At 36.7% G+C, this 13259-nt stretch overlaps 1 protein-coding gene across 1 annotated transcript in view; it reads right to left on the bottom strand.

Moving 5' to 3' along the window:
• Positions 1-12999: 12999 nt before the first annotated feature.
• LOC118193891 (cytochrome P450 2U1-like) overlaps positions 13000-13259 on the bottom strand; it is a 119380-nt gene continuing 119120 nt past the window's right edge. The window contains exon 9 of the mRNA XM_085820504.1: positions 13000-13259. Coding sequence (XP_085676630.1) covers positions 13084-13259 — 176 coding nt within the window. The 3' untranslated portion in view covers positions 13000-13083.

Here is a 13259-nt window from a genome sequence, read left to right as displayed (position 1 = left end):
TTAGGTTCCTACGGGATAAAATACAAGTTCAGGCAGGCGTTCACTAGAAACAAACACCTTCCGCCTCCAGTTTTTGTTTCTCCGGACACAGGAGAAGTAAACCTTCACAGTTTATGGTTTCAATACAGATTGTTCAACATTTTACCAGTTAATTTTAAACCACACTGTTACAAAGGTTCTCCACTCTCATAACCAGGCCATCATAAAAAAAAAGACATTTAAAAATACACATACAATATATGAAAAACCAAAATTAAAAGTTTTCTCTGTAAGAATAAAACTAACAATTTACTATATAGTATAAATTAAAAAAAAAATTCAATATACAAATTAAATAACAAGACAACTTAAAAGAAATGATAACTAGTCTATTTAACTGGCATGTACCAGAGTTTCTACTTAAGCAGTTTACATTTAAGTTGTCACTTCCCTTTTTATGATGTATCGTAAAATTATAAGATTGCAAGGCTAAGGCCCAGCGTAATAATCGACCATTTCTACCTGCATTATTTTTTAGCCATACTAGGGGATTATAGTCCGTTTGAATTGAAAATTTAGTTTGCCCATCTATATACCCTTTCAATTTTTTTATTCCATACAGAATTGCGGCACACTCTTTTTCAGTGGTAGAATACTTCCGCTCACTATCAGTAAATTTTTTACTGAGATACAATATGGGATGTTCTTTTCCTTTATCATCCTTCTGGGCTAAAACACCACCATATCCTTGATCTGATGCATCTGTCTGTAGTATAAATGGTTTAGAAAAATCGGGTGCATGTAGCACAGGCCTACTAGATAGTTTTTCTTTTAACGATTTGAATGATTCATTACATTCATCATTCCAAACAATTTTACCCTTTTTGTTATTCCCTTTTAACAAATCTGTCAAAGGTGCGGCTATAGCAGAAAACATAGGTATATATTGTCTGTAGTATCCAGCTAACCCTAAGAAAGCTCTAATCTCAGTTTTAGTTGTGGGAACAGGAAAATTTTGAACCGCTTCGATTTTTAGTTCTGCTGGAGAACGTTTTCCTCGACCTACTATGTGACCGAGATATTGCACTTCTTCTTGTGCAAACTTGCACTTAGAGGGTTTAATAGTTAAATTGGCTTTTCTTATTCTTTCTAAAATTTCATGTAAATGTTGTAAATGTTCCTCCCACGTTTCAGAAAAAATAGCAATATCATCTAAATAAGGGGTAGCATATTTCTCACATCCGCACAATATTTCGCTCATCATTTTACTAAAATAATAAGGAGCATTTTTAAGCCCAAATGGCATTCGCAAAGGCCTATATACGCCAAAATTTGTAGCAAATGCAGCAATTTCCTGAGCCCTAGGGGTCAGCGGAATTTGCCAATAACCTTTAGTTAAGTCTATCAAGGTGATAAATTTGGCTGCTGCAACAGTTTCAACACGTTGCTCTATATTGGGGATCGAATAGAACTCAGTACGCGTTATTTCGTTTAACTTTCTGTAATCAATACACGGCCTAGGATCCCTACCTGGTGCTTCAACAAGGATCATGGGTGAAGTATACTCAGAGGGTCCTGGTTCAATAATCTTGTATTTTAACATTTTTTCAATCTCGACTTTAAGAATTTCGTTTTGTCGATTTGTCATTTTTGTCACTGATTAGTTCGATATCATGTTCGACTAAATTTGTTTTCCCTGGAATATTCGAAAATATAGCAGAAAACTTTACCAACAACTTTCCCAACTGCAGGATTTGTTCATCACTAAGTCTTTCTTTAAGATTATCTTTTGCTATTATTTCATTAAAATCAAACACATTGGGGTCAGTTAACATATAAGGAAAATCCTCCTCTAATTCCGAGGGTTCAACTATCTCCTCGTTGTCAAGGAGCACCATATTCAAAAGTTCAGGTCTCTTATGATAAGGTTTTAACATATTGATGTGATACACTTTATTCCCTTCTTGATTCCCTTCAAAACTAACCACATAGTTTGTTTCTGATAATCTATTCTCTATTTTCCCCGGCCCTTTCCATTGAGGAGCGAGTTTATGGGGTTGGTTCAATGCTAATACTAATACAGAATCTCCTGGCTGGAATTCCCTTTTCACGGCATTTTTGTCATAGCATTTCTTCCTTTTGTCCCTCACCTCTTCCATTCTTTCTGTAGCTAATTCTCTACTTTTCTTTAGCCTATTGATTAATTCGAAAACATATTCTATTACGGTATCTTCTTTTTCCTGAGGATCTAACCATTTCTCATACAATGATGCGACAGGTGTTCTGAGGTTGGTCCCGTACATTAATTCAGCTGGACTAAATCCTGTACTATCATGCGTTACTGTCCGCAGAGCAAAGAGAGCGGCAGGTAATTGTACTTCCCAATTTGGGGCAGCTTCAATACATAATACCTTTAAGACCCTTTTTATTGACCTATGGAACCGTTCTACAGGATTGCTCTGGGGGTGGTAAACCGAACTTCTGGAAATTTTTATACCAAACCTCTTCAAAAATTCAACGGTTAAGCGACTCATGAAAGATTTTCCTTGATCAGTTTGAACCTCCCTTGGAAAACCCATCCGACTAAATACCTGCAAGAGTGCACTTACAACAGATTTCGACGTTATATCCGGTACCGGGACGGCGTCAGGATATTTAGATGCTAAGCACATAACTGTAATAAGATATTTATTACCTTCAGTAGATGTAGGCATAGGCCCGCAAGCATCTACATTAACCTTACTAAAGACTTCCTATATCACAGGTACTATTACCAACGGTGCCTTCTTTTTGTCACTTGCTTTTCCTACACGCTGACAGGAGTCGCATGTTTTAACGTATTCCTCAATGTCTTTATAACAATTTGGCCAGAAAAAATGTCTTAGTAACCGGTCTTTTGTTTTCAGAACTCCTAAGTGACCTAAAGTTCCTTCATGACAAATTGCTTTAATTTGCTCTCTGAGGTTTTCTGGAACAACAATTAAATGTTCTTCTCCTCCTAACTTATTTACCTTCTTTTTTACTAAAACCCCATTTTTAATCCCATAACTTGTTTTACTTCCGCTTTTTACTAGTTCTAATAAAGGAGCAAGTTCTTTACTTTTTTGTTGTTCATCAATAAAAGTACTTGAGTCTATTTGAATCGCAGGACTTGTGGGGACATAAAGGTCAACAGGAGGCAATATCTCTCCGTTTTCTGACCTCTCATGAGCATCGTCCTCCTCTTCCAATTCTAACTCATTCTGCTCAGAATTTTGATTCGTCTCACATAAATTTTCCGCTTCCTTTAATTTTCGTGCTTGAGATCGAGTAACGACCGCATTAACATTACCGACATACGACGAATAATTTTTTTCAGTTCCTCTGAGAAGAGCCGCTGTCTGGTTGCCTAATATATATCGTCCTTGGTCTAAGTGGTCTCCTATAACAGCTGCTTTGGTGGTTACTGTACCCAAATCGCATTCAATATCTACTTCAGCAACAGGTAAACAAGTCATATGATCATCCAACAAATGTCGAACCCACACATGTTCCCCCTTCATTCTATCTCTGTCTACATATTTCTGACAAATAATATCTACCGTTGCTCCTGTATCTCTTAGAATAGGTACTTCAAAACCATTTACTCTTCCATTTAATGTATAGGGATCTAACAGATTCTTCTCTGATCTCCCGCTTATCCGATACAAATCTGCCTTTTGAGTTTTTAAATTAGGGCACTGAGGTCGTAAATGGTCAAAAGATCCACATTCATAGCACTGGAGTCTTTTTCTCCTATCAAAATTCAAGTCCGACTTTTTCCCAACATTGCCTGCGTCATCATCTTTTTTTAATTGTGTGCCACGAGGGTTTTTTCTATTTTTGAAAACGTTACCAGTGGACTGAAAAACACCCATTTGTCTACCTGATATTTTTGTTTTAAATTCACCCAATTTCGTTTTCCCAACCATCGTCTTTTTCGCATCTTCAAATTCCTCTATTTTACCCACCAACAGTTTTGGTGAAGTGATCGTAGCCCATTCATCTATAAAATGTTCCTTAAACTCATTAGGCGTGCGCCTTTTAATCTGATCTACCAACATTAAATCCTTGAGTTGCTCAAATGTTTCGATTTTTAATCCCTTAAGCCACCCATCTAAAAATGTCTTAATTTCGTGATAAAAATCGTACCACGTAGAATCCGGATTTTGTTGAGTCTTAACAAGAAGTTGCCGAAACTTCTCCGCACTTAACTTAAATCTTTTAAGTAGTAATTCTTTAATATGTTGGTAATCTCTAGCCTGTTCTTCAGGCTCCCTAGCAATTATATTATTTACCTCAACCGGAAGGACACCAATGAGATATGACACCCATTGATCCGTGGGCAATTTTAAAACTTTAGCTTGCCTCTCAAAAAGTTCTAAGAATAAACTGATATTATCAGTTTTTAAATTAAACTTGGGCATAAGTTTCTGAAAATTCTGATTAAATACCGTTTCACCTCCAGGTTTAGCAGATTCAGTGTTCTGTTTTGCTTTAAGGCATTCTAGTTCTAACTGTTGCTTTTAAATTTCTTTATTTTGTTGTAGTATCTGAAATTCCCTTTCCCTAGCTTCCCGTTCTAACTGTAATTCTTTCGTTCTTGTTTGCTTCTCTAAGTTTTCCTTTTCTATCCTATCAGTCATAATACTTTCTAACAAATTTTTAACAACTTCTTCCTCATAATGTTTACTATTCGTTATTAAATGTTTTAAATCTATTACTTTCATATCTTCTAAAGCTATTTTCCCAAGTTCTGAAGCGACAAGGAATAGATCCATTTTCTTAGCTTTCCCCAAAAATGCCATTTTCGCAAAAGTACTTGTTCAAAACAAATAAGAACTCAAATAGTTATTCACAAATAATACACATAAAAATATATCAGAGATATAAAAAACACTTTCTTACTTACAAAATTAGGCAAATAAAAATAAAAAGTTAATAAAAGCATTAATCATTTTGGATTTATTTCCATTCAAACATAAAACGAATAAACAACCTTACTGAATACTTCGTATAAAAAAATAATAACAAATTCTTTTCATTTGGTACAGCCAGACAGAAAAAAAACCAGAGTGGCGCCAATAAATATAAACACCTTTAATTAACTATCGTTTTCATGACAGATACTTCCGTTAGCAACCACATGGCCAACGCAAATACTACGTAAATTCGATAGGCGCAGGTTTAAATCAGAACACTATTAGAACATTTCTTTACTGCTCAAAGTTTTAATTTTTATACAATGAAATGATAAAAATTTAACATTCTACTTATCCGAAAAAAAAAAAAAAAAAAAAAAAAACACATCATATTAAAATACAGCACTGGTGTGCTTTCATGAGAAACCCAAAGTAACAAGTTTTTTTATTTTCCACAACTTATTTCTTTCACAAGAATTTAACATAAATTTTCTTCTAATGACTTAGAAATGAAAATTGCAATATTGCACTGATGTGCTTTCACATATACACAAAATAAACAGTTCAGATTCTATCACACCAATTTATAGCGAAACGTTAAACATAAATACACTGATGTGCTGTCTATTTACGGGAATGGATTTTTCCCATTATCATACAAAAGAAAAATATCTCGTTAGATATATAAATGCAACACTTTGATTGTTTTAAAAAACTCTTATGCACTGACGTGCTATAACAAGCACTGATGTGCTACGTGTTAATGGGAAAATGTTTTCCCGAATATACCACAAAAGGAAAATATCTTGTTAGATATATAAACTAAACACATTGAGTGTTTAAACTCTTATGCATTGATGTGCTACTTCTGCTTTGGGAATTGATTTCCCGAATAAGTAATAAATAACTACATTATACACTTCAGGCCTGGAAATGAATATTGTGGAGAACACATACCTGGTCTCTTGTCACACAAATCTCGGTGGAACCTCCAATTTTTATTTTCTTTTCGTCTGTGACGTCCTGGATGCTTCATTGGGAACGGAATCAACACTGGTATTGGTGATGCATCACTTTAATTACACAATATAACACAGATATAACATTTAATTAATACATTTAGAAAAACTTGAGTACATATCCGAGTTGGTGACACGATCAGAGACGTTAACGAAGATAGCACTCGTCATCACTGGACAAATTTAGTCTCCACATCTCAGCTCGCTGGCGGAGCTTTCCAAACTCCCTGTGACAGACGTCTCACAGAAATCTCATCTCTTTACGCATGCGTATTCTTCAGTTAAGTCGTTGCCATTCACAGTTCTTTAAATAAGGTGTTAAAATGAATTATAGTACTCGTAGTGTGAGGAGTTTGCTAACGACGTTCTCTCTAGTCAAGAGCATCATAGGTCTTTCTAGTAGAGTTCAGGAGCGTTCTTTACAGCGCGTAGCTGGAGATCTCGAGGTTATGGGTTTGGGCCCCTGGTCTTTTTTGAAACTGCGTTCTCGCCATGAAGGGCAGCATGCATCACCATACAAGGCTGATATTCTCCAAAGACCACGTAATTAATAAATTAATTAGTTAAATTAAATAATTATAAATAATTAAATCCTTCATAAATAATTACCGAATACAATTAATGATTCAGGGCGGAAAGCATGGCGGGAAAAAGGATGAGTCATTCCAAATGGACACCACGTGGACCAACATAGCGAAAGATAGTCACGTGATAAAGAAATAGCGAAAGATAGTCACGTCATAAAGAAATAGCGAAAGATAGTCACGTGATAAAGAAATGGCGATCGATAGTCACGTGATCCAAAATGGCGGAGGTCACGCCCCTTTTCTCTGACGTCACTTCCGCCTCTTATATTGGGGTATACTACTGCCTACACCTGGAGGGCGGCCATTTTCAACACCTACTGTAAGGTAAGTGTTTATAACTTTCACCAAACCTTTACTTTTTTTTTATTTGCAACTCAACTGCAAGGTTTAGGTATCACTGAATCAACATTAGAAGAATTTTTTGAAATTTCGCGAATGAATTTTAATTCATTAAGGAATTTTCGATTAAATTTCCTGTTTAAGATGTGTTTGATATGAAGCTTGACTCTGCAACTACCGATATAGAAGAACCAACGCTTACATATTTATATTTAATACGCGATTTTATTACAAAATGTTTAAAATTTTTTTTTTTCATTTGTAAAAATGAACAAATACTTTTCATGAAACATTCGAATGAGAAAATTCCTTTACATTCTTAAACTAAAATACCTTTCAAAAGATTTATCTTTTTTAATTCTGTTTTTATTCTTTTTTAAGTTCCACTTATCTTTAATTTCCTTGTCTTCCATTTATTTCACTATTTCAATAACTTTCTATGGCGCGGTGATAATTTAATTTTAAAATTTGTTATTTATAATCTTTGCTTATAAATTTACACTAATATTTGTGAAAAAGCAACGCCATGAAGGAATTATGCAAATTGAACCAAACTTACAGGAAATGTAAAGTGAAGTAAGGCATGCAAGTGATTACAATTAGAAAGCGATTGCGCATCCGTGGAAAGAGAATAGGCAGCTTATTCCATGTTTATAAAGGACTGTAAAGTTTCATTTAAATCTCCTCAAATAAAAGAGTGGTGTACAAAATGTATGGTGTGCATGAATGCCCAGAAGTCACAACTTCTTGCGATTCGATGCTCCAAAAAGACTTGCCCCATGGAAAAAAATCGTGCCAATCGTTAAACAAGCCAAATACCTTGGGATCATCTTAAAGAGTAAATTCACATGGACTGACCATGTCAAATATGTGAAGAAAAAAAGCAGTCTACATCATCCATTGTCTTCTACGATTAACCCTTTCCGACACGCTACCTTTCAAAGTTGGAATTTCGACCAAAAAAGGCAGGCAGTTTAATCGGGCCTAGAGGAGTACACAGGTAAAATTTTGTGAACATAGCACTTATCGTTTTAATTCTGTGTATATGGCTGCTTACACTGAATGAATAGAGCTTCGAAAAGAGTGCTGAAACGAGCATTGCTGGGAAGCGCGTAAAAGAGTAAGAGTTTTTGACTATGATTAAAAAAACACTAGATTCTGAATACCGTAGCAGATTTAGCTTTATCCAGGGTGTGCCATGTCGAGGCCTGCTACTCTACACCTCCTAAAAAGCTCTTATAATGAGATGATATCATGTGTATGAATGAAAAAAAAGTAACTTAGGTATATGATATTTACATTATTTACATTTCATATTTATATTTTCGTCTTTTATTTATTTTTGTTTTTTGTTTTTTTTTGTTCCATGGTGGTATTTTTAAAAGAAAGTGACACCACCTTTGAAAACGCACAACCCAATATTGCATGTTTTGCCCATGTCCCCGATCCGTATCAGACTCACTATCTGAAAGCAATTTGTGTAGCACTTTCAGTGCTTCAGAAATGGTCAGCCCTCTCCAATCCATTTGGAAAATAAAAAATAAACTAATATTATATCTACAATTTGAAATTATAATCTATAAAATAAAATTAAATAAACGCTAAAACCATTAAACGTAGCTCTAACAAAACTTCCTTGAACGAGAGAGAAAGAGAACTAATAAAATTAACCCTGACCTCCAGGAAACGACCCCAACGATTTCTTAGTTGATAACCAAACCTCCCCTCAAAAGAGAGAGAGAGAGAAAAAGAGGAAATGAAACACAGATGTGGACCCACCTTTCTATTGTGAATGAACTGATCGATGAGCTGCGGAGAAACAAAGATACAGTTGCCTCTCACTTTGGGAACACCTGATGTTCGCCATTCGAGTTTGGTCAAGATTTCAAGGTAAAAATTTAAAATTAATATAGAATAAGGAGATTAGCATACAGCCAAGAAAATAACATAGAAATTTCTTTTCAAACAATTCCTTTTATATCCTAAAAAAGAGTCTGGAAGATTTCTTTGAAAAATGAGTGTCTTTAAAAACTAAACATGGTTAAAATATATGCTGGTTTGTTTTGGGTTGCTATCTACTATAACTAAAGAAGGTTCAGATTAACCTATAAATCCTTTCGCATTCAATTTTTCTGTGCGTACAGAAAAAAGTTTCTAGGTGTGCCCAGAGAGCACACAGTGCCTCAAGGGTTAATTGGTAAATTTTCCAAACTTGACCTCACCATGAAAAGGCATATCTACCTGTCTGTAATCAGACTTATTATAACGTATGCATCCCCTGCTTGGGCGGCTGCTACTGCGAGACAGAAAACAATTGCAAGTTCTCCAGTCCAAAGTTGTAAGGTACATGACAAATGCCCACTATATGAGTCATGAAAAGCAGCACAAAGATCTTAAAATCGACTATCTCACTTAAATATGTGTCTTAGCTATTGCGCTCCAGGTATTTGGACTTTTTTATTCCTTGGAGTTTGATTTATATTATCTTAACTGATTAGGACTCTGGTTAATTTTTTATGTAGTGAGTGACTGAACTATCACGCGGCTGCGTGTTTATGCCGCATCTACGAACGTTTAAATACTGATTTATTTATCAATTTTGCATAGGACTCTGCATTTTCATTGTGCTCAATAATTGTATATTTCATTTGTATTTAGTTCATTTTTTACGCCTACATATCTATTACTTATATAAATGCTTTTATTTAAGTATTCGTATCGCAACCACGTCTGAGCCAGTCAGAGAGCTCAAATTCTGCCGACCACTATCCAAATGCGCGAACTGTAAACTAAACCCTGCTCATTTTTCACCACTCCCATGATCGAGGTCAGATTTTTCTGATCATTCTGATGGGTCACATGCCCAATTTCACCAAAATTTCTTTCTGTTATTGTACATATTACATATTTTGCTACTCTGAAATTGTATATTGTCATCTATGAAGCTCGAGTCTGGCTGAAAATCAGTTCTTTGATGCTTAAAACTCGCTACTGCTAAAATTGGTTTTGCACTCTGGAATTAAGAAAATTATCAAACATGTGCATTACTTTATGCTGTAATTTGTATTTCTGCTTGAATTTCTCAATTTAGGATTTCCAGGACCTACCTATAGTTCACGTTGCTTCTTGAAGCCCACGCGACGATTGGTCACGCCCTCCACTGACCACCTCCAATCCCAGCTTGTTGAATGCTCGCGTGAGATATCTATACTGTGATGCGTCCTCAGCGACCCAACTTCAGAGAGCCGGAAAACGTGGTGTATACTGCACAACATTTGCGGCCTAATACTGAAACTAGGAATGTTGAAATCTGTTTATCGTCCTCTGTCTACGGTGAACGTTTAATTGGTGGCCAGTATGTCTCGTCAACAGTGCAGGTTGCTATACCAATAATTAACGGAACTCGAAAGAGGCCTCATCGTCGATATGCGAGAGGGTGGACTTTTGTATCGAGCAATCACAGCCCGCACGCAGCGTAATGACGCAACAGCCTTGCGTGTTTGGAAGAAGTGAACACAGGATAAACAACGCGAAATCCTGGCAGTGGGGCACACAAGAGCACAACGGCACGGGATAACAAACACCACATCCACATGGCTATAACGGATCGTACAGCGTCATCTGGTGTGTTAGTACAACGTGGGAGCACGGCTATAGGTATTGCGTTGTCTAGCTCTACGTTTCGTCGTCGTCTGCTTACACTGCTTACAGCATGAACTGCGTGCAAGGGTTCCTCGATGCAGGATTTCCCTGTCGTTAAATCACAGACACCTCTGACTTCAATGGGCACGGCAAAAACACTTGAATATAGCGGACATAGCGTGGCGTGCGCTGTGGCAAAAAGTTGTTTTCTCTGATGAATCTTGCTACAATCTGGAGTACAATGATGGATAAGTACGCGTCAGATACAGAGGGAAACGCCTGATGTGGGGAGCTATTGGGTATAATTGTCGATGTCATCTAGTAGTTCAGATTGAAGGCAACTTCAAAGTGGAGTTGTGGAACCAGGCGGTCCTTCCCATTCTTCGATGCATTCCGGGTTCTGTATTTCAGCAGGATTAATGGCCGTACACGTGTTTCTCAGACTATACAAGATTACTTTAGGGCACAACAAGTTCCGTTTTTTCCATGGCCTGCTCATTCCCCGGACATGTCGCCCAATTAGCATGTCTGAGATTTAATCGGTCGGCGATTTGGTTGTACAGCTGGTAGGGTTACACACTAAAATTGAACTTTGGCGTCAAGTCGAAGCCATATGGTATGCCATTCCCCAGAATTGCATTCAGAACCTGTATTATTCAATGCCACGACGTCTACAGCCTCTTATCGCTTAGTGTGGCGGACACACGAAGTACTGATTTACGGCGTTCGTTTTGTTTTTTGTCTTGCAAATTTGAATCTGTTATCAAATCTGAATCATTTATTTGTACCACTATCAGTAAAATATGTGGAGTAAATTTCATTCATTTCCGACAATTCCTTCATGATGTTGCATTTTTCACGAAAGTCAGTGTATTATAATTTATAATTTATTCTTTTATTTAATTTTAATTCCATATTATTTATTATTTTATTTATTTATTTTTGCTCATCCATTCACTGGACTTGTATGGAGATCTGGCATTTTTAATTTCTAAGATTAATTCTATTTGTTTAATTGTCGAAAAAGTTTTAATATCGCTATAGTAAGTGTTGTATTTTTAAAAACATAAAACTGCAGTACTTTTTTAGTACACATGTTAACTGCCGACTGTAATAAAAACATTTCCGAACCTGCTTGCTTAACGATCTTGCAGGGATTCATAATATTAATACGAATTTAACAATTATTTATCGTTATATATCAGATAAATTGAAATCGTTACTCAATATTATGACATTATGATTTCCAAATACACTGAAGTGCCACTGAATTAGGGATAGACATGGCTATGCAAATTTTATAGCGCTGCGCGGCATGTGTTCTCACGTGAGGAAGTTGTGGTAAATGCACATATAGCTAGTACTATGGTTGTTGTTAATCAGGCTTTTCAATTAACACTATGGGTAAAACTTCTGATTTAGACAGCTTCGATTGCGGACAGATAGTAGGTACTCGACGCATGGACCATTCAATTTCAAAATCCTCAGCGGGCGAGAATTTTCAAGGTGGGCAGAGTCAAGCGTACACCGAAAATGCACGGATGGTGGGAAAAAGAAATAGCGATCGGGCAAATTGCAAAAAACAATTAACCTAGAACAAGTGTATGAGACGACTCAGCCGTATTGTTCATAGTCAATGAAGCCAAACATTATTTCAAATTACCACCCAGCTGAATCAGGGCAACAGTCGTATAGTCAGTAAAACGGATCGTGCAACGCTCGCTTCACAATATGGGCTTCGGAAGCCGTAGATACAGGAGAGTGCCTTTGCTGAATGCATGCCATCGAGCTGCACTTCTTGCCTGGGCAAGAGAATACAGGGAATAGACTAGTGGACTTGAAATGAGTTGCAAGGAGTGATGAGTCTCGATTCCGTCTAATTAATACCGATGGGTGGCTGAGAATATGGCAACTGACTCTTGAAGCCATGAATCCTGTATGGCAGATTGGAACTGTACAAAGCCATGGTGGCTTAATCATGGTCTGGAGTGTTTTCTCTTGGCAGTGTTTGGGATCTTTTGTACTTGTGGCAACCTCCCGCAATATGATTCGGTACGTAGAGTTGCTGGGAGATCATGTCCATCCATTTATGTTGTCCTGTCATTCGCAATGAAATGGAGTATGAAACTGCACCTCTCGCAGGTCCCGGTTGGCTAATGCCAGGTTGGATGAGCGTTCTTGTGAATTCTCTGTCATAAATTGGCTACTTAAAAGCTCTGACTTAAATTCTACTGAGCATCTTTCGGACGTTTTGGAGGAAAGGTTTAAAACCTCATCACACAACACTATCGACTCTTCCTAAATTATAGACAGCTCTATCCGATGTTTGGCAAGCCATTCTCTTAGAATGCTTCCAGAAACTTATTCGTTTGGCAGCCATTATAAAGGCCAGAGGAGGCTCAACTCGTTAGCGACTAGCTACCCCTAATTAAGTGGCACTTCAGAGTGTATAGCTTCACACTGCAAATACAAAAATTACTTATAGTCATCATATTTTGGCGCTTGTAGATGATTATTTATTAAGAAAAATCTATGATATTCATTCTTATGATCATTCACTCACTGAATTAAATTCGTTTAACGTTCTAGGAAACATAGCTTCTGAGGCCTAGGAAGAAGAGCTCCACCAAATATGTAATCGAAATCTGCTGGCAGGCCATGAGGCGTCTTTACTTTAAATTTCTGCATGATGCTAACGAAGTAGAGATATATCGTCATGATAGCTACAACTTCGCCCGGACAGTTGCGCTTCC

The sequence above is a fragment of the Stegodyphus dumicola genome, chromosome 7 (genome assembly GCF_044657685.1).
Source record: "Stegodyphus dumicola isolate Sdum_Otavi_A_Nest chromosome 7, ASM4465768v1".
In the NCBI taxonomy this organism is placed as follows: domain Eukaryota; kingdom Metazoa; phylum Arthropoda; class Arachnida; order Araneae; family Eresidae; genus Stegodyphus; species Stegodyphus dumicola.
The sequence above is the reverse complement of the archived record's forward strand: the minus strand, read 5'-3'. Positions and strand labels throughout refer to the sequence as shown.